Raw genomic sequence first — 22,935 nt, 5'->3', positions numbered from 1 at the left:
CTCAGTGAAAAATAGTGGGAATGGGACAAGTAATGTTAAAAAGACAAGCCCTAAGGCTTTGTGCCTTAACGAGAGGAGCATTTGCAATAAAGTGGATGAATTAACCGCACAAATCGATGTAAGCAGGTATGATATAGTCGGGATTATGGAGACATGGCTGCAGGGTGACCAGGGATGGGAACTGAACATCCAGGGGTATTCAGTATTTAGGAAGGACATGCAAAAAGGAAAAGGTGGTGAAGTTGCATTGCTGGTTAAAGAGGAAATTAACGCAATAGTGGGGAAAGATATTAGTTCTGACGATGTGGAATCTGTATGGGTAGAGCTGAGAAACACTGAGGGGCAAAAAACGTTAGTGGGGTTTGTATATAGAACTGCAGTGGTGATGTTGGGAATGGCATTAAACAGGAAATTAGAGACACATGCAATAAAGGAACATCTGTAATTATGGGTGACTTAAATCTGCTTATAGATTGGGCAAATCAAATTAGTAACATTATCATAGAACCATAGAAAAGTTACAGCACAGAAGGAGGCCATTTGGCCCATCTTGTCCATGCCTGCCCGAGGAAACCCAGGTGCCCTTTCTAATCCCACCTTCCTGCACCCGGCCCATAGCCCTGCAGCTTACAGCGCTTTTGATGCAGATCCAAGAGAGGAGAATTCCTGGAGTGTATACTGGATGGTTTTCTGGACCAATACATTGGGGAACCAACTAGAGAACAGGCCATCCTAGACTGGATATTGTGTAATGAGAAAGGAATAATTGGCAGTCTAGTTGCGCCTTGGGGATGAGCGACCATAATATGATAGAATTCTTCATCAAGATAGAGAGCGACGTAGTTGATTCTGAGACTAGGGTCCTGAATCTTAATAAAGGAAACTACGAACGTATGAGGTGCGAGTTGGCTATGATGGATTGGGAAACGTTACTTAAAGGAATGACAGTGGATAGGCAATGGGAAACGTTCAAAGAACGCATGTGTGAATTGCAACAATTGTTTGTTTATTGTCTGGTGCAAAAGTAAAATAAGGAAGGTGGCCAAACCATGCCTTATAAGGGAAATTAGAGATATTATTAGATCCAAGGAAGAGGCATGCAAATTGGCCAGAAAAAACAACCGACCTGAAGATTGGGAGCAGTTTAGAATTCAGCAAAGGAGAACCAAGGGATTGATTAAGAAGGGGAAAATAGAGTGCGAGAGTAAGCTTGCAGGGAACATAAAAACTGACTGTAAAAGTTTCAATAGGTATGTGAAGAGAAAAAGATTGGTGAAGACAAATGTAGGTCCCTTACAGTTAGAAACGGGAATTTATAATGGGGAACAAAGAAATGGCTGACCAACTAAATACATACTTTGGTTCTGTCTTCACATAGGAAGACACAAATAACATACCAGAAATGTTGGGAAACACAGGGTTTAGTGAGAGGGAGGAACTGAAAGAAATCAGCATTAGTAGGGAAATGGTGTTGGAGAAATTGATGGGATTGAAAGCAGATAAATCCCCAGGGCCTGACAACCTATATCCCAGAGTACTTAAAGAAGTGGCCCTAGAAATAGTGGATGCATTGGTGGTCATCTTCCAAGATTCTATAGACTCTGGAACAGATTGGAGAGTAGCTAATGTAAGCCCTCTATTTAAAAAGGGAGGTAGAGAGAAAAATTATAGACCAGTCAGCCTGACATCGGTAGTGAGAAAAATTCTAGAGACCATTATAAAAGATTTAGTAGCTGAGCACATGGAAAACTGTGGCAGAATTGGACAGAGTCAGCATGGATTTACGAAAGGGAAATCATGTTTGATAAATCTACTGGAATTTTTCGAGGATGTAACTAGTATAGTTGACGAGGGGGAGCCAGTGGATGTGGTTTATTTGGACTTGTAGAAGGCTTTTGACAAAGGCCCACATAAGAGATTAGCATGTAACATTAAAGCGCATGGGATTGGGGTTAGTGTATTGAGATGGATAGAAAACTGGTTGGCAGACAGGAAACAAAGAGTAGGAATAAACGGATATTTTTCTGAACGGCAGGCAGTGACTAGTGGGGTACCACAGGGATCGGTGCTGGGACCCCAGTTATTCACAATATATATTAATGATTTAGATGAGGGAACTAAATGTAATATCTCCAAATTTACAGATGACACAAAGCTAGGTGGGAGGATGAGCTGTGAGGAGGTTGCAGAGATGCTTCAGTGTGATTTGGACAAGCTGAGTGAGTGGGAAAATGCATGGCAGGTGCAGTATGATGTGGATAAATGTGAGGTTATCCATTTTGGTAGCAAAAACAGGAAGGCAGATTATTATCTGAATGACTATAAATTGAGAGAGGGGAATGTACAACAAGACCTGGGTGTCCTTGTACACCAGCTGCTGAAGGTAAGCATGCAGGTGCAGCAGGCAAATGGTACGTTGGCCTTCATAGTGAGAGGATTCAAGTGCAGGAGCAGGGATGTCTTGCTGCGATTATACAGGACCTTGGTGAGACCACACCTGGAATATTGTGTGCAGTTTTGGTCTCCTTAAGTGAGGAAGGATGTTCTTGCTATAGAGGGAGTGCAGCGAAGGTTTACCCCAGGATGGCGGGACTGACATATGAGGAGAGATTGAGTCGGTTAGGATTATATTCACTGGAGTTCAGAAGAATGAGGGGGGATCTCATAGAAACCTATAAAATTCTAACAGGACTGGACAGGGTAGTTGCTGATAGTGGGGGAGTCCAGAAGTGGGGGTCACAGTCTGAAGATACGGGGTAGACCATTTAGGACTGAGATGAGGAGAAATTTCTTCACCCAGAGAGTGGTGAGCCTGTAGAATTCGCTATCACAGAAAGTAGTTGAGGCCAAAACATTGTGTGTTTTCAAGAAGGAGTTAGATATAGCTCTTGGGGCGAAAGGGATCAAAGGATATGGGAAGAAAGCAGGACCAGGCTATTGAGTTGGATAATCAGCCATGATAATGAATGGCAGAGCAGGCTCTAAGGGCTGAATGGCCGACTCCTCCGATTTTCTATGTTTCTATCACCCTAGCCTTGCCCTCTGTGAACCTCAACCCATGCACTATCACCCTTGATCAACTGTCTGTCAACCCAGGCACCTTGGACCTGTCCCCATCACCCTCAATCTGTCAACTGTCATCCTCAACCTTCCCTCTATCACCCTTGACCTGCCCTTGGTTACCGTCATATCTGCCAGCCTCACCATTGACCTGCCTTCAATCATCCTTGTTCTCTCTATCATGCTTGATCTGTCTTCGGTAGACATTGACTACCCCTCTGTCGTTCAGCTCTCCAGCCCAACAAAGTTCCCTATACAAGAAAAGCAGCTCCTACTCACTCCAAGTCCCCTAGGAAGACTACTTCGTCTGCTGCACACCACCTTTACCAGTCATGAATTTAAATGTACATTTTTCTCATTTGCTGCCGACTTAATTGCAAAGGTACAATTTAACCTGGCGACCATGTGTTTTAATGAGTATGCATGGCATGCTGATGGATTAAAAATAGGTTCACACTACTTGTCATCGGGAACCACGATCCACCTTTAATCTGCTACCAATTTACTTCTCAACTTTCTCTGACTTTTCACCGCACAATTAGGTGCTCCTGCTTGTCTCATCTCCTGTTCCCAGGAGCTTCACTAGATTCTGACTGATGTAGAGATTCCCAGGATTCTTACAGCCAATTACGCACCATTTTTGCCTTTCTGACTTGAATGAGGGAAAAAAGATTGTACCTATATAGAAATGGCAGGGATAAGAGAGTCTCTTTATTTTTCTGGCATTAAGGTCATTGAAAAAAGGTAAAGGGGAAATTAAATGTGACAGTGACATACCAGAGGTAAGGGTATTAAAACTTAAAAGGAAGGTGTAGGAGAGAACAATCATTGATGGAGGGTATGGGACATGGCTGATAAGGGAAATGAAAAATTAGTCAGAGCAAGATTTATGGGAGATTGCAATCATGAGTGCAGAACATAAATGGGAGGAGGAGTAGGCCATTTGGCCCCTCAAGCCTGCCCCACCATTCAGTAAGATCATGGTTGATGTGCCCCAGGCCTTAACTTCTTTCATGCCAGCTCTGCATAGCCCTCAACTCCCTGATATTTCAAAAATCTATCATCCTCCTCTTTAAATACTTTCAGAGAATTCCAGATATTCACTACCCTCTGAGGGAAGAAATTAATTTGCATCTCAGTTTTAAGAGAAGACTTAATGATGAGGTGGTCTCAAATATAGGTAGGGGAGTTTGTATGAGAAGGAAAATTGAGCGGGGGCAAGAGGGCAGTGAATTTGAAAGAAAGTTGAGGTGGAGTTTGAAATCACCAAGGATCAAGAATCATTTGGTGCACAGGCGAAGGGAGACCACCTTTGGCATACAACTTTGTGATGCCTTAAATTACAGGTAGAATCCGGAATTGTATATGTATGTGCATTTGTATATATTGTCTAGATTTTACTACTCCTTTACAACCCTTTAAGAAATGCAGTGGGTTGTGAATATGTTGGCTAGTATTGATAACAGAGGAGAAAATCTAGGTATTTGCATCCTCTTGAAGGGCTGGTTTATGTGTGGAAATATTAATATGATGCAATCTGTTGGTTGAAGTGTTTTTTCATCTTAATTTCTGTCTGATCCTTTTCTCTATTAATACAACATTTATTGAAAATGCTATGGTACAATGTGTAATAATGTATACTTCTGTGTTTTTAGACAGTGAACCAACTGGCACATGCTCTGCATCAGAATGAATACTTAGATGCGGGTTGTCTAGTCCGTGTTTTTTGGCCAAAATCGAAATGTGCTCTTCTTCGAGATGACTTGGTGTTAATGGACAGGTCTGATGTAACCCAGAATAATTTGAAATTGATGTATTTATAAATTATTAATTAACAATATTGGCTTTAGGTACAATTTTTTGTTGCAACTGGGTAGAAGCAAAAACACTTAACATTGTTTGAAAAATTCACGTAGTGTTGGGCATATGCTTTATTGTGTCCATTGTGTTTATTTTTAAAAATTGATAAGTTGACATTAAAAAATATTCATATGTCAGATACTTTTGATCCAAGTCTAACTGATGTTCCTCTCTATAGCCCTGGCACTGATGTCACCACAGAGCTGGATAGTTGGATTGACAAGTTTTGTCTGGATGCTGATGTGTTTGTGTTGGTAGCAAATTCAGAATCAACACTTATGCAAACTGTAAGTGTGTATTTTTTTTAAAAGTTAATTGCATTTTAAAGGTCATTTCCTTTCTAATTATTTCCACCACTGTTTCCATCCCAAGTGCTACTTACAGGGAACTTTCATGTAAATCTCTGAATTAAAGTAATTTAGCGATTGTTGTAAATTGTAATATATGGTAGCTGTGTACTAGTTATATAAATAAAACTCTAAGTTAAACTGGATACTACAACAAACACAGAATTTATGTACCAAACTGTTTTGATATCAATTTAGCAACCTTATACTGCCCCTAGCTATTTTTTTTTGTTCATGGGATGTAGGCATTGCTGATAAGGCCAATATTCATTAGTCATTCCTAATTGCCCTTGAGAAGGTTGTGGTGAGCCACCTTTGTTGTGCAGTCCACATGGTGTAGGTACACCCACAGTGCTCTCTCTTATGGTTGATACAACTGAGTGGCTTGCAAGGCCATTTCAGAGAGCAGTTAGAGTCAACCACATTGCTGGGGATCTGGAGTCACATTTAGGCGAGACCAGGTAAGGATGGCAGATTTCTTCCACTGAAGGACATTAGTGAGCCCCTTGGGTTTTTACAAAATCCAGTAGTTTCATCATCACTATTATTGAGACTAGCATTATATTGCAGACGTTTATTAATTGTATGAATTTAAATTCCCCAACTGCCATGGTGAATATTGAACTTGTTTTTCTGGAGCATTAAACTAGGCCTTTTGATTACTGGTTCAGTTACTATGCTACTGACTCCCTTTTAGACATTAGTTTTAAATAATGCCTGTATTCAAACATTCATAAAATAATGTCAGTTTATTCATTAGCTGAGCACAGCTTAACATCAAACCTGTTATTTGAGATTGTTTTCAAAAGTGGATTCTGAAATTTTAATGGACATTTATATGTATGCATATTTCTTAATATTAATTCCACTTTCAGGAGAAACAATTTTTTCATAAGGTTAATGAGCGACTTTCCAAACCTAATATTTTTATCCTGAATAATCGTTGGGATGCTTCTGCTTCTGAGCCAGAATACATGGATGAAGTAAGTTACTGTTGTACACTGTAATTATAGCTTCTTTCAGAGCTGAAAAATTATTTTGTCTAAAAATAACACATCACTGGCTTAATTAGTCCTTCATTTTTTGAATAGTTTATAAAATATAATTACTTATGTCAAATTATGTAAGCATATTATGTTGTCATTTTGTATATTTACTGCTGTGATATTTCTGTTGATCTTGCCCAGAGTGTAAATCCATATCACCTTCACAATTCAGGTACGTCAACAACATACTGACCGCTGTGTTAGTTTCCTTGTGGATGAGCTTGGAGTAGTAGATTATGCACAGGCTGAGAATCGCATATTTTTTGTTTCTGCTAAGGAGGCTGTTAATGCCAGAATTCACAAAGCACAAGGAATGCCAGAAGGTGGTAAGTGTGGTTGTATTCTTGATTGCATAAACATTAGAGATGCCTTGCATGTAAATAAAACTTGGATGTTGTTTTGCTTCTCTATCTTTCCTTCTCTTTGTATTAAAGGCAAATTTCCGAGATATGCTTTTTCTAACTTTTACGACATAGGTTTAAAACTGGGGCCCCAGGACCCTGGGCAATGATGCCGTAGCGGTTATTAAACTGTTACTGATCTCTCATCAGATTCCCGTATTTGTTGGCATGCTATCTTATTTTTATTACTGTGTAGCTAAAAATGTTTTCTGCAGTGATGGGACTCTATTGCTTTTGAGTGGTTATCACTGCATTTTGGTAGTTACGATAGATGCATACAGGAAAATGCCAGCTTTTGCAGAGGGTTCCTTAGTACATGTCATTGGGTAGCTGAAACAGAAAAGTTTGAATAAACAGAAATAGCTGGAAAAACTCAGCAGGTCTGACAGCATCTGCGGAGAGGAACACAGTTAACATTTCGAGTCCGTACGACTCTTCATCAGAACTAAGGAAATATAGAAATGTGGTGAAATATAAGCTGGTTGAGGGGGGTGGGACAGGCAGAGCTGGGTAGAGGGCCAGTGATAGGTGGAGGCAAAGAAGAGATTACCAAAGGTGTCATAGACAAAAGGAAAAAGGGGTGTTGACGGTGGTGATATTATCTAGGGAATGTGCTAATGGTGACATTAAGGGTAGAAAGCAGGACAAGCAAGTGACAGATAGCCCTAGTGGGGGTGGGGTGAGGGGAAGGGTTGTAAATGGGCTAAAAAGGTGGAGATAAAATGATAGATCGAAATAAATTAAAAAATACGTGGGAAAAGAAAAATATATTTAAAAAATTATAACTTATCGGAAAGGGCGTGGGGATGGAGGAGAGAGTTCATGATCTGTAGTTGTTGAACTCAATGTTAAGTCCAGAAGGCTGTAAAGTGCCTAGTTGGAGGATGAGGTGCTGTTCCTCCAGTTTGCATTGAGCTTCACTGGAACATTACAGCAGGCCAAGGACAGACATGTGGGCTTGAGAGCAAGATGGTGTGTTGAAATGGCAAGCAACAGGGAGGCCTGGGTCATGCTTGCGGACCGACCGAAGGTGTTCCGCAAAGCGGTCACCCAGTCTGCGTTTGGCCTCTCCAATGTAGGGGAGACCGCATTGGGATCAGCGAATGCAGTAGACTATAAATTGAGGGAAGTGCAAGTGAAATGCTGCTTCACTTGAAAGGAGTGTTTGCGCCCTTGGATGGTGAGGAGGGGGGAAGTAAAGGGGCAGGTGTTACACCTTCTGCGGTTGCATGGGAAGGTGCTGTGGGAGGGGGTTGAGATGTAGGGGGTGATGGAGGAGTGGACCAGGGTGTCCCGGAGGGAATGATCCCTGCGGAATGCTGCCGGGGGGGCGGTGAAGGGAAGATGTTTTTGGTGGTGGCATCATGCTGGAGTTGGTGGAAATTGCGGAGGATGATCCTTTGAATGCGGAGGCTGGTGGGGTGATAAGTGAGGACAAGGGGACCCTATCATGGTTCTGGGAGGAAGAGGAAGGTGCAAGGGCGGATGCACGGGAGATGGGCCGGACATGGTTGAGGGCCCTGTCAACCACCGTGGGTGGAAAACCTTGGAACATTCCTTGTTCCAGTCCTACTCAGGCCCCCTCCCACAACTTTTTTCTCTGATACGTCGATGACAGCTTCAGTGCCGCTTCATGCTCTCGTCTGGATCTGGAAAAATTTATTAATTTTGCTTCCAATTTCCAACCCTCCATCATTTTCACGTGGTCCATCACCGACACTTCCCTCCCCTTCCTTGACCTATCTCATTTTCTGGTGATACACTATCCACCAATATTCATTACAAGCCTACTGACTCCCACAGCTACCTCGACTACAGCTCCTCACATCCCACTTCCCCTAAGGACTCCATCCCATTCTCTCAGTTCCTTCGCTTCAGTCGCATCTGTTCTGATGATGCCACTTTCCAAAACAGTTCCTCTGACATGTCTTCCTTCTTCCTTAACCGGGGTTTCCACCCACGGTGGTTGACAGGGCCCTTAGCCGCGTCTAGCCCATCTCGGGTGCATCCTCCCCCACACCTTCCTCTCCCTCCCAGAATCATGATAGGGTCCTCCTTGTCTACACTTATCACCCCACCAGCCTCCGCATTCAAAGGATCATCCTCCGCCATTTCCGCCAACTCCAGCATGATGCCATCACCCACACATCTTCCCTTCACCCTGCCTGATGGCATTCCACAGGGATCATTCCCTCCGTGACACCCTGGTCCACTCTTCCATCACCCCCTACATCACAGCCCCCTCCCACGGCACCTCCACATGCAACCGCAGAAGGTGTAACACCTGCCCCTTTACTTCCCCCCTCCTCACCATCCAAGGACCCAAACACTCCTTTCAAGTGAAGCAGCACTTCACTTGCACTTCCCTCAATTTAGTCTACTGCATTCGCTGATCCCAATGCGGTCTCCCCTACATTGGAGAGACCAAATGCAGACTGGGTGACCGCTTTGCAGAACGCCTTCGGTCTGTCCGCAAGCATGACCCAGACCTCCCTGTCGCTTGCCATTTCAACACACCATCCTGCTCTCAAGCCCACATGTCTGTCCTTGGCCTGCTGTAATGTTCCAGTGATGCTCAATGCAAACTGGAGGAACAGCACCTCAGCTTCCAACTAGGCACTCTACAGCCTTCTGGACTTAGCATTGCGTTCAACAACTTCAGATCATGAACGCTCTCCTCCATCCCCAACCCCTTTCCGACCCCCCTTTTTCCAATAATTTATGATTTTTTAAATACATTTTTCTTTTCTCAACTATTTTTAAATTTATTTCAATCTATTGTTTTATCTCCACCTTTTTAGCCCATTTCCATCCCTTCCCCCCACCCCACTCCCACTAGGGCCATCTGTCACTTGCTTGTCCTGCTTTCTACCCTTAATGTCACCATTAGCACATTCCCTAGATAATATCACCACCGTCAACACCCCTTTTTCCTTTTGTCTATGACATCTTTGGTAATCTCTTCTTTGCCTCCACCTATCACTGGCCCTCCATCCAGCTCTGCTTGTCCCACCCCCCTCAACCAGCTTATATTTCACCACATTTCTATATTTCTTTAGTTCTGATGAAGAGTCATAAGGACTCGAAACATTAACTGTTCCTCTCCACAGATGCTGTCAGACCTGCTGAGTTTTTCCAGCTATTTTCGTTTTTGTTTCAAATTTCCAGCATCTGCAGTATTTTGCTTTTATATTAAGTGAAAAAACAGTGCTTTATGGTTAACAAACCTCCTAACATCTGTTTGGTATAGATATTTATACGCCACAAAATGAGTCTTTCCTTATGATTCTGATGTGACATGAGGTGTTTTTCCCACATGCTAAAGACAGTAGATAAATTCAAGTTGTTGGAGTTTCTGTTGTTCATTGTAGTAGTTGTAGTATGTTGAAATTGCATTCACTGATAGCATATCTGAGTCTCTTTTCAGGAAATGCCCTTGCATGACAAATTAATGCAATCAATGTCTGTAGATCATTCTCATTTTAGCACTACCTGACATAATATAAAGCAGCTACTTGGATAATTATATGTTTTTGATTTATTTTAATGCTTTCCTATATACTTATGATGATGTATTTAAAAGCTGTTTTATGCTGTTTTTGCATTATGATTTACAGGTGGCGCACTAGCAGATGGATTCCAGGCTAGGCTTTTTGAATTTCAGAATTTTGAGCGGCAATTTGAGGTACATGACAGCCATCATTTATTATTGCCCTATACAGTTAATAGTTTTTATGTTGCAGCTCTTTGTGCTTTGTTCCCAAAATGTCATAGAGAAATTTGTACCCCAGCAAAAAAAAACATATCCATAGATTCATGTAAATTTCCTATTTGAAGGTGTGTTTGCAGAAGGCTTTCTACATATTTATTTTGTAACATCTTATACAGTAGACACACATTTATTGATTAACATTGCAGCCCTTCAAGCTTTAGTCGTGCTTAGTTCGTAAAGAAAGCATTGCTTCCTCAAAAAGCTTGGCTTATGGTTCAGACTTGTGGTAAAATGAATATTGTAACCTGATTTTTGTGGCATTATAGGTAAAGTTTGATTTTGAATAGAGGTAACAAAAAATTGAGTTGTTTTTGTAAAGAAAGCAGTTTAATTCCCATTTGCACACCATAATATGCCAGCAGAAAGACATAAATTGTGGCAGGGACAGCAGTTGAAAACTTTCTGTACTTGTGGCAACTGCCCTCCAAATGCAGGACCCATAATGCTTTGCTGCCAGCAGTGTGTGTTCTTGCATATTACTATTTTCAGTTTGCATGGGAAGGGCAGTAACCATTTGGTTTTTACAGAACTCACCAAATATTCTTTCTAATAACTTAAATAGGAGGTTCCGTTACCAGTGTACAGATTTTTCTTTTCTCTGCTCATCCTAAGTGATACTAGCCATCCTGCCACTAAAGACACAAATTTACCTCATGCGCCTTGTGACGAAATGAAGCTTCCATTAGTTTTTTGATTAACTTTGCACCTGTGGTACCATCATTTGAAAACAAGCAGTTTCCGCACTTATGCTGATGCCACCCAGCTTTATCTCACTGCCATCTTTCTTGACCCTTCTATTGTCTCTAAGTTGACATGCTGCTCACCCAGCATCCAGTACTGTTGAGCAGAAATTTCCTCCAATTAAAGTTGGCAAGACTGAAACCATTATCTTTATTCCCTGCTACTAACTCCATCCCCTAGCCATTGACTTCATCTTTCTGCTTGCAACAGCCTGAGATTGTTCCTTAGATGAGCTACTGACCACACATCTGTACCATCACCAAGACTGCCTAATTCTGCCTCCATAAAGTCATCTGAGTTCAGCCCATCTCAGTGCCTCTGCTGAAACCTCGAGGCTTGGCAATTTAATGCATGCCCAGCTGGCCTTAGACATTCTACCCTTTAAACTTGAGGCCATCCTAAACTAACAAGCACCAAAATCTGTTCACCCTTCATTCCTATGTTCACTGATCTAGATTGAATCCCAGTTAAGCAATGCCTTGATTTAAAAAATGCTCATCCTTGTTTTCAAATACTTTCATTGCTTCACTGCTCCCTGACTCTGTGATCTCTTCTAGCCCCACAACTCTAAGATTTCTGTACCCCTCTAATTCTGGCCTCCTGAACATCCACAATTTTAATTACTCCACCTTTATTGGTTGTGGCTTGGCTCTAAACTTTGAGCCTCCATTAAAGGAAGAAGAGAAGAACCTTCAAATTATCCTTTTGGGTGGAGATGTAAAGAAATTGGGCATCCATGACAAAGATGAGATAATAAGGGCTGGAAACTGTTGAAGCGATGGAGAATATTGGAAGAGTCACAGACATAGGTGCGAAGAGACTGGATGTGGGGAGAAGAAAATAGTCGGGATAGGAAGAAATCAGTTCAGTGTGGCAGGAACAGGCTGAAAAAATGGGTCTAACAGGGTAATCCTATTTGTGGATCTTGGGAGAGAGATGGAAATGGGCTGTATGGGGTTGAGGGACTATGAGGCTGGAGGCTATGAAGGGAAGATCTCCAGAGAAGATCAGTGACAGCCTTGGAAATGATGGTTTGATGTTCAGGGGTCATGGTCCATGGAGAGGTGGGAGGAAGTGTCAGAGAGTTCACATTTTGCCTCTAATAGGTAGAGGTCAGTATGCCAAACAATAACAACATTACTCATGTCAGTAGGTTTGACAACAAGGCTAGGATTGGACTGAAGAGATTGGAGTGCTGCAAGTTCAGACGAAAATGGGTTAGGGTGAGTAAGGGGAGCAGAGACATTGAGATGGTTGATGTCATGCCAGCAGTTCTCAGTGAAAAGATCTAGAGAAAGAAAGGAGCCAGAGTGAGAGGCCCTGGTGGAGGAGGAATTCTGAAGATGGATGAAAAGGTCCACCATGCAGGGTGAAGAAGTGGGCAATGAAAGAAGCTTCAGTGTCATGCCAAGCTTAACATTCATTGAGGCAGGGACTTAAAGGGATGAAGGTGAAGATGTATATCAGGATGCATCATGAAATTACACAGGCTTGGCTAAGTTGCAGATATAAATTTATAAAAGAGCTTGTGGTTTAAAAAAAAAACTATGACTATGAACTTTTGGCCAGAAAGCTAATGACAAGCCTGTGGGTCAGTCCATGATAAAGCTAAAGGAATGTGACCTTTTGGGTCAGGATAAAATAAGTTGATGAATGGTCTATGTATTATCCTGTAATAAACTAGATTGCTTAACCTCAGGGTCAAGCTGAGATATGCAGATGACTTGGCACAGCAGCAAAATTGTTTTTATTCATTCACAGGATGTGGGCTTCACTGGCTGGGCAAGCATTTATTGCTCATCCCTAGTTGCCCTTGAGAAGTGTCGGTGAGCTGCCTTCTTGAACTGCTGCAGACCATGTGGTGTAGGTACACCCACTGTGCTGACAGGAAGGGAGTTCCAGGGTTTTGACCCAGCAACAGTGAAGGAACAGAAATATATCTTCAAGTCAGGATGTTGAGTGACTTGGAAGGGAACTTCCAGGTTGTGATATTCCCATCTATCTGCTACCCTTGTACTTCTAGATGATAGTGGTTGTAGGTTTGGAAGGTGCTGTCTAAGGAGCCTTGGTGAATTGCTGCAATGTGTCTTGCAGATGGTACACTGTTGCTACTGTGTGTGGGTGGTGGAGGGTGTGATTGGTTGTGGTGCTAATCAAGCAGGCTGCTTTGTCTTGGGTAGTGTCAAGCTTCTTGAGTGTTGCGAGAGCTGCGCTCATCCAGGCAAGTGGGGATTATTCCATCACACTCCTGACGAGTGCCTTGTCGATGGTGGACAGGCTTTGGGAGTTAAGAAGTTAGTTACTCATCGCAGGATTCCTAGCCTCTGACCTGTTCTTGTAGCCACAGTTTTTATTTGGCTATTCCAGTTCTGTTTCTGGTCAATGGTAACCCCCAGGGTGTTGATAGTGGGGGATTCAGTGTTGGTAATGCCATTGAACATCATGGGGCGATGGTTAGATTCTCTCTTGTTGGAAATGGTCATTACCTGGCACTTGTATGGCATGAATGTTACTTGCCACGTGTTAGCCCAAGCCTGCATATTGTATAGGCCTTGCTGCATTTGGACATGGACTGCTTCAGTATCTGAGGAGTTGCAAATGGTGCTGAACATCGTGCAATCATCAGTGAACATCCCCACTTCTGACCTTATGATGGAAGCAAAGTCATTGATGAAGCAGCTGAAGATGGTTAGGCTGAGGACACGACCCTGAGGAATTCCTTCATTGATGTCCTGGAGCTGAGGTGACTGACCTCCAACAACCACAACTATGTTCCTTTGTGCTAGGTATGACACAGCCAGAGGAGAGTTTTCTCCCTGATTCTCAATGACACCAGTTTTGCTAGAGCTCCTTGATGACGTGCCAGGTCAAATGCAGCCTTGATGTCAAGGGCAGCCACTCTCACCTCGCCTCAGGAGTTCAGCTCTTTTGTCTATGTTTGATAGCACAGTTGATGACGCCTTCCAATACTTTAATGATCGAGAGTAGAAGATAGGGCAGTAATTGGCTGGGTTGGATTTGTCCTGCTTTTTGTGTACAGGACATATCTGGGCAATTTTCCACATAGCCAGGTAGATGCCAGTGTTGTAGATATACTGGAATAGCTTGACTAGGGGTGCGGCAAGTCCTGGAGCACAAGTCTTCAGTACTATTGCCGGAATATCATTAGGACCCATGGCCTTTGCACTATCCAGTGCCTTCAGCTGTTCCTTGATATCACGTGGAGTGAATGGAATTGGTTGAAGACTGGCACCTGTGATGCTGGGGACCCCCGGGGGAGGCAAGGATCATCCACTTGGCACTTCTGGCTGAAGATTGTAGCAAATGCTTCACCTTATCTTTTGCACTGATGTGCTGGGTTCTTCTGTCATTGAGGATGGGGATATTTGTGGAGCCACCTCCTAGTGAGTCATTCAGTTGTCCACCGCAATTAACGACTAGATGTGGCAGTACTGCAGAGCTTAGATCTAATCCATTGGTTGTGGGATTGCATAGCTCTGTCAATCACTTGCTGCTTATGCTGTTTGCAAGTAGTCCTATGTTTTTTGCTTCACCAAGTTGACACCTCATTTTTAGGTGTGCCTAGTGCTGCTCCTGGCATGCTCTCCTGCACCCTTCATTGAACCAGGGTTGCTCCCCTGGCTTGATGGTAATGGTAGAGTGGGGGATATGCCAGGCCATAAGGTTACAGATTGTGTTCGAATGCAATTCTGCTGCTGCTAATGGCCCATAGCGCCTCATGCATAGCCTTGAGTTGCTAGATCTGTTTGAAATCTATCCCATTTAGCACGGTGTAAGTGCCACACAACACGACGGAGGGTACCCTCAATGTGAAGGCAGGACTTGGTCTCCACAACGACTGTGCAGTGGTGACTCCTACCAATACTGTCATGTACAGATGCATCTGCGGCAGGCAGGTTGGTGAGGATGAGGTCAAGTATGTTTTTCCCTCTTGTTGTTTCCCTTACGACCTGCTGCAGACCCAGTCTAGCAGCTATGCCCTTTAGGACACGGGCAGCTCAGTCAGTAGTGATATTACTGAGCCACCCTTGGTGATGGACATCAAAGTCCCCCACCCAGACTACATTCTGCGCCCGTGCCACCCTCAGCGTTTCTTCCAAGTGATGTTCAACATGGAGGAGCACTGATTCATCAATTGAGGGTGGGTGGTATGTGGTAATCAACAGAAGGTTTCCTTGCCCATGTTTGACTTGATGCCGTGAGACTTTGTGGGGTCTGGAGTCAATATTGAGGACTCCCGGGGCAACTCCCTCCCGACTGATGTGTAATGAGGCAGATTTGATAAGGGAGCTTAAGATGAAGGAATCCTTAGGAGAAAGTGGCCATAATATGATAGAATTTACCCTGCAATTTGAGAGGAAAAAGCTGGAATCAGATATAACGGTATTACAGTTGAATAAAGGCAACTTTAGAGGCATGAGGGAGGAGCTGGCCAGAATTGACTGGGAGATGAGCCTAGCAGGAAAGACAGTGGAACAGCAATGGCAGGAGTTTCTGGGAGTATTTCGGGAGACACAGCAAAAATTTATCCCTAGGAAGAAGAAGCATACTAAAGGGAGGACGAGGCAACCATGGCTGACAAGGGAAGTGAGGGACAGCATAAAAGCTAAAGAGAAATCATACAATGCGGCGAAGAGCAGTGGGAAACCAGAGGTTTGGGAAGCCTACAAAGACCAACAGAGGACAACTAAAAAAGAAATAAGGAGGGAGAAGATTAAATATGAGGGTAAGCTAGCCAGTAATATAAAAAAAAGATTGCAAGAGTTTTCTTTAGATATATAAAGGGTAAGAGAGAGGCAAAAGTGGGCATTGGGCTGTTGGAAAATGACGCTGGAGAAGTAGTAGTGGGGAACAAAGAAATGGTGGAGGAACTGAATAGGTACTTTGCGTCGGTCTTCACGGTGGAAGACACGAGTAACATCCCCAAAGTTCAAAAGAGTCGGGGGGCAGAGGTGAGCATGGTGGCCATTACCAAGGAGAAGGTGCTAGGAAAACTGAAAGGTCTGAAGGTGGAAAAACCACGTGGACCAGATAGATAACATCCCAGAGTTCTGAAGGAGATAGCTGAAGAGATAGTGGAGGCTTTAGTGGTGATCTTTCAAGAGTCACTGGAGTCAGGGAGGGTCCCAGAGGACTAGAAAATCGCTAATGTAACCTCTCTGTTTAAGAAGGGAGTGAGGCAAAAGGTGGGAAATTACAGGCTGATTAGCCTGACCTAGGTCGTTGGTAAGATTTTAGAGTCCATTATTAAGGATGAGATTTCAGAATACTTGGAAGTGCATGGTAAAATAGGGCAAAGTCAGCATGGTTTCATCAAGGAGAGGTCATGCCTGACAAATCTGTTAGAATTCTTTGAAGAGGTAACGAGTAGGTTAGACAAAGGAGAGCCAATGGATGTTATCCACTTGGACTTCCAGAAGGCCTTTGACAAGGTGCCGCACAGGAGGCTGCTCAGTAAGATAAGAGCCCATGGTGTTAGAGGCAAAGTACTAGCACGGATAGAAGATTGGCTGTCTGGCAGGAGGCAGAGAGTGGGGACAGGGGTCTCCTCTCAGGATGGCGGCTGGTGACTAGTGGAGTTCTCCAGGGGTCAGTGTTGGGAGCACAACTTTTCACTTTATACATTAATGATTTAGATGAAGGAACTGAGGGCATCCTGGCTAAGTTTGCAGATGATACAAAGATAGGTGGAGGCACAGGTAGTATTGAGGAGGTGGGGAGGCCGGAAAGGATTTGGACAGGTTAGGAGAATGGGCAAAGAAATGGCAGATGGAATACAATGTGGGGAAGTATGAGGTCATGCACTTTGGTAGGAAGAATAGAGGCATAGACTATTTTCTAAATGGGGAGAGAATTCAGAAATCTGGAGTGCAAAGGGACTTGGGAGTCCTAGTCCAGGATTCTCTTAAGGTTAACTTGCAGGTTGAGTCGGTGGTTAGGAAGGCAAATGCAATGTTGGCATTTATTTCGAGAGGCCTAGAATATAAAAGCAGGGATGTGCTGCTTAGGCTTTATAAGGCTGTGGTCAGACCATATTTAGAATATTGTGAGCAATTTTGGGCCCGGTATCTCAGGAAGGATGTGCTGGCCCTGGAGAGGGTCCAGAGGAGGTTCACGAGCACGATCCCAGGAATGAAAGGCTTAACATATGAGGAACGTTTGAGGACTCTGGGTCTATACGCGATGGAGTTTAGAAGGATGAGTGGGGATCTGATTGAAACTTACAGAATACTGAAAGGCCTGGATAGAGTGGACGTGGGGAAGATATTTCATTAGTAGGAGAGACTAGGACCCAAGGGCACAGCCTCAGAGTAAAGGGAAGAACTTTTAGAACAGAGATGAGGAGAAACTTCTTTAACCAGAGAATGGTGAATCTTTGGAATTCATTGCCACAGAAGGCTGTGGAGACCAGGTCATTGAGTGTTTTTAAGACCGAGATGGATAGGTTCTTGATTGGTAAGGGGATCAAAGGTTACGGGGAGAAGGCGGGAGAATGGGGTTGAGAAACGTATCAGCCATGATTGAATGGTGGAGCAGACTCGATGGGCCAAATGGCCTAATTTCTGCTCCTATCTCTAATGGTCTTATGGACTGTATACCACTGTGCCGCCGCCTCTGCTGGGTCTGTCCTGCTTTTGGGATAGGACCTACCCAGAGGTGGTGATGCTGGTGTCTGGGACATTATCTGTATGGTATGATTCCGTGAGGATGACTATGTTGGGTTGTTTTTGCAGGGTCGACAGGGCTGATCGACAGGGCTGATCGACAGGGCATTGTCGTTTCCAGTGCCTAAGTGGTCAATGCTGGGTGGTCCGCCCTTCATTCCTTTTTTGAGACTTTGTAGTGGTGTGAAAGCTTTGCTAGACCATTTCAGAGGGCAGTTAAGAGTCAACCACATTGCTGTGGGGTGGAGTCATATGTAGGCCAGACTGGATAAGGACGGCCGATTTCCTTTCTTAAAGGACATTAGTGACCAGATGGGATTTTACAACAATTGACAATGGTTTCATAGTCATCATTAGACTTTTAATTTCAGATTTTTATTGAATTCCAATTCTACCATTTGCCATGGCGGGATTGTAACCCAGGTCCCCAGAGCATTACCCTGGTTCTCTGGATTACTAGTCCAGCAACAATATCACTATGTCATCACCTCCCCAGAGTATCAGGACAGATGAGCAAAGATCATGTTTGAAATAAACTGTGAACATTGTGCTAAAGGTCAGATCATTCCGTGATTGCTTTACAAATTCCTCCGTAACTGCGGAGTGATGAACCGGACATTCTGTGTTAATGTAAACTCATTTGTAATTAAGAATGTAATGAATTAGACGTACAAGATGAGAACATTGTGAGTTAATGGTGAGATATCCCAAAGATGGTACATATAACTGACAGAAACTGTGTGCCTTCAAATTGTCTTTTTGAGCATTCTGAAAGGACATGTTCCCCTGTGTGCACATCTGTACTAAATAAAAAACTGCTGCTTGAATCTACCTACAGTCGAATCTTGTCCAGTGTCTCTTAGATATTCCACAACAAAGGTGAGGCCTTTGCTAAGGACCGATCATTCAGGGCCAGTTGGAAGGTATGAATACACAGCAGGAGTGAGATTTGAAAAGGGACTGGGTTAAGAGGAAAGTGAAGGGGAAGAAGGTTCCTTACGGCCTTTGATACGCATGAATCGTTGAAGCTTGTAATCCTTCATACTTGTAAGGAAGAAAAAAGGTATTACCTTGGACTTCTTGTTAAACTGTTTCTGCATTGTCTTGCCCACTCAATTATTTATGTCCTTTTGCAAGTTTTTATAATCTGCGCAATTCACCGTGCCTCTTGGCTTTGTATCATCTGCAAATTTTAAAAGAAGTGTGCAAAGCTGATACCCAGCAGTGGTTCTTGGAGGATATTACAGCTTATACTTTTCCAACTATTCATTTACCCTGGTTTTGGATTTTAGCAGTTGTCCCATTACTGATAAACTCACTGACCTCATATCTAGTTGGCTCATGTCTCCCTTTTTTTAAAGCAGTGATGGTGGTGCCATTGAAAGTTAGGGTTGTCCCTTCACTTGTTGGAGCTAAGCACTGCCCGAGACGTCTGAGAGACAATTGTTACATGCTACTTGTCAGTCCAAACCTGGATATTTTTCAGATCCTGACTAGAACTGTTTCATGGTTGGTGGAGCTATGAAAGGAGTTGGATATAGTAGAATTTCTCAGTGACTGGCTCCACCCCTGACTTTACGATGAGAAGCTGAATGATGAAGCCACTGAAGATGGTTGGACTAAGCATATTTTGCTGAAGAACTTCTGCAATGATTTCCTGGAGCTGTGATTATCTAATCAAGGTGTTTAAAATGATAAACTGATTTGATATGGTAGATAAAGAAAGAGAAACTACTTTCTCTGCTGGGGAAACCAGAACAAGGGAATTCTAATATTAGAATCAGCCCGTTCAGGAGGGAAATTGGAAAGCACCTCTTCTTCATATACAGGACTAATTGAAACTTTCAGAATCGATAGATTTTTGTTGAATAAGGTTATCAAGATATGGAGCAAAGATAGGTAAATGAGATTGAGGTACAAATTAGCCATGATCTATTTGAATGTCAGAACAGGCTGAAGGAGTTGCATGGCTCACTCCTGTTCTTGTGCTCCTATTGACTTCTCACAACCATAGTAATCGCACCCTGTATGTTAAGTATGGCTCAGTCACTGGAGGGTCCCTGTTTTGTTCACTACTCTCCCTTCCCCATGTCCTCTACTCCATTTATCTTCGGGATCGTTAAATGCGCAAATTGGAGTCCTAGGACGGTTGTAGGGCACCAATTACAACTTTATGTATGAAGCTCACTAACTTGAAGGGACCATTGGAGGCTGGTCACAAAATGGCACAGGAATTTTTTGTTTTTGTGGGACCAAGAGCAATGTTACCTCAATTTTTTTTGTTCTGGGTCGGTTACAAACTCCTGAGTACTACTACTCTGCCCATGGCCAGCTTACATTTTAAAAGTCAGAAAACTAGCATAAAATTGTGAATAGCTATTTATTTCAATACAAGAGTCCTTCCAGGTTGCTGTGGGCTGCGCACAGTCTGTGGAGCAAATATTGTTCCCCTCCCACTGGCCCCATTCTCTCTCTCCTCAAAGGTCCCATTTAATCTCCACCTCTCACTGGTCCCACAATCCACCTCACTTCTAACGGATCACATACATCCAGCACGTCGCAATCTACCTCTCATCTCACTGATCCCATTCTCATTCTGCTCTCATTAGCCCTATTCTACTTCTCTTCACATATTCCACTCTCCCCCTTCTTTCAAGTCCCATTTCCCTTTCTACCTCTCATCACATTCCATTCTACCTCTCACCTCACGTTCTCCCCCTCAATTCACATCCCTTTCCCCCTCTTTCCTTATTGGTCCCATTTTCTCTTCACATGCCCCATTTACCTCTCATAATACATCATATACCTGGACTGTTAAGCTCCCCTTTGCCAGTACAAGGTCTTGTGCTTTTAGGACGGTAGATGGTGCACACAGCTTGAAGGTCTAGGCTTGAACCACGAACAGCCTTAAAAATCTATTCATATGTCAAACAGTAAAATAAAACTTAAATAATCTGGTTTCTAGGCTGTTATATATGGCTCATCCAATGCTGAAGGTAGTTGTTCATTGGCCATGCCCCATAAAGATCAGTAATCCAATCTACATCATAAATCTGCCTGAGAGAAAGCATTGAGGTCAAATCCATGAATCAACTTCATCCTATATTGTGTTTGTTAATCTGGCCATGATGCACCATACCCACTAGGTTTATGACCTTAAGTTGCTGTGGGTGTGGGCCTTCATGCACCATTCGACTCCAGGTTGAGTCCCGGGCCATGGAGAGCTGCTGAATGGGGAGCACTCCTGAGTCTAGCTCTAATCCAGGGCTGTGTCACTTTCATCTGGCTCAGCCCCTCCCCTCAGACTGACTGGCTAGCAGAGAATTTTCCCAAGTCTCTCCCCCTTTCAGAATTCCTGTTTGATGAATCCAGAGAGCTCTCAGCTTCTGAAGCTCCATCTTTCCCAGGACTCAGACCTCGCCTGATGGCTTACTTCCCAACCTTGTGCACTGCTCACTTCCTGATACATCTCCCTCACTGGAGCTCAGTGTTCCTCCAATCTCAAATTTCGTCTCCCCTGTACCTATTGCTCCTTTGGCCACCAATTCCCTTTGTCCTACACTCGCTGCTCCTCCACTCTCAGTTATGTGTTTTCCCGTTCTCTCTGTAGCTACACACGCTTTTGCGAGTTGTGGTTTGATCTCATTCCCACTCCTCCCTCCTCGCTGGAACTCATTGTTGTGAGTGGCCTGTTTATTTCAATGCATGGTACATTCTAGATTGCTGTGTAACTGCACAGGTACGCACCTTAAAGGGAACATTTGGCTCCGAGTACTCAGAGCAGATACCTCTGCCCTCCCATTTGCTCCTCCTCACCGGTAAGTTGTAACTTAACATAGTATTACTTACTTAAGTTCACTACCAACATCCCTTGGGCTCTGTGTAACTGGATGGGAGTTCGTGATTGTTAGTGAAAGTGACACAAGTGATCGCTTGTTCAGGCTGCTTGCAGATTGTTCTAGACGTTCAAAAATGTTAATTATAGTGCTGGCACCAAAATAGCCCTTCACACAGCTTTTGAATTGCTACGTTCTATGTGTGATAAGCTTGAATATATTGCTAATGACTGATTAATTAGAGGGTACAAGCATGACGAGAGGAGGAAGATATCAGCCCTAAGCTTTAGGATAGGGATGGATCATGGTTCTGGCTTCACCTTCTCCTACTCCCTCATTGTTCGCTTCACCAGTTATGCCTAGAGTAGCTTTCTCAATTTGTTGGCTTGCATTTTGAGCACCCATCTGCGATTGGGACTCGGTTCCATTTATCATGTAGCATCTTGTCTTACAAGCAGCAGAGTAGTCTTGAGGTGTAAGTTTAAGTGTATGCAGTGATTGGCATATCCATAGCCTGTAATCTCTACCCTTTGTGTCAATAAATGAACTTGAATTATGCGGAAAGATTTGTGGAAAGAAGTTGTAAGATTGATGAATACTTTGGATGAGTAGTAGGGAATAAGTAATAGATTATGCGGAGGTGCTTTGTGAAACAAATACTTGAGATTGGAAGCTGCCTACGTTTTTAGTTAGGCAGCTTTTTTCAGGTTTGCAGTTTTCTTGTGTACTTGGATCCAGTGCAGGTATCAATGCCGGCCATATCAGTTACATTCTGCCAGGCTTGCTACACCAGTCATTTCTGTGGTGGATTCTTTTCAGCAACAGAGGACGACTATCCCTCCCTCGCTTCTTCTAAAAGCAGTTTAGCATAATATCATTAAATCTGATGGTATGCAGGTGAGAAACCTTGGTTTGGATTTTCCTCTCAGTGGCAAAGCTAATGCTTGTTCACTGCTAACCTCACAGAAAAATCCTTACATTGTTTGTAGGCTGCCGCAGGAACTTGTTTTCCTGGCTGCAGCATGACTCTAGTGGTGAACTTGGCCAAAGCTGAGCAGCGAGGCATTTTCTCAGTGAAGTCACGCCCCCATTGGCATCATTGAAAGAGATCACGCCGCTCGAGGTCAAGTAGTCACTGTTAGGTTGGTATTCTATATTGATTTTAAATAGTTTTGTACTTTTTAAA

General features: G+C 43.3%; 1 protein-coding gene across 4 annotated transcripts in view; it reads left to right on the top strand.

The window, feature by feature from the left end:
- Window positions 1-22,935, top strand: part of LOC121292449 (mitofusin-1-like) — a 204,288-nt gene that overhangs the window by 8,732 nt on the left and 172,621 nt on the right. For all 4 annotated transcript variants that reach the window (XM_041214405.1, XM_041214415.1, XM_041214424.1 and 1 more), the window contains exons 5-9: window positions 4,716-4,840; window positions 5,099-5,207; window positions 6,143-6,250; window positions 6,486-6,639; window positions 10,332-10,399. In XM_041214405.1, coding sequence (XP_041070339.1) covers window positions 4,716-4,840; window positions 5,099-5,207; window positions 6,143-6,250; window positions 6,486-6,639; window positions 10,332-10,399 — 564 coding nt within the window. The remainder of the gene's footprint in view (window positions 1-4,715; window positions 4,841-5,098; window positions 5,208-6,142; window positions 6,251-6,485; window positions 6,640-10,331; window positions 10,400-22,935) is intronic.

Source organism: Carcharodon carcharias, chromosome 2 (genome assembly GCF_017639515.1).
Source record: "Carcharodon carcharias isolate sCarCar2 chromosome 2, sCarCar2.pri, whole genome shotgun sequence".
In the NCBI taxonomy this organism is placed as follows: Eukaryota; Metazoa; Chordata; class Chondrichthyes; order Lamniformes; family Lamnidae; genus Carcharodon; species Carcharodon carcharias.
The sequence above is the reverse complement of the archived record's forward strand: the minus strand, read 5'-3'. Positions and strand labels throughout refer to the sequence as shown.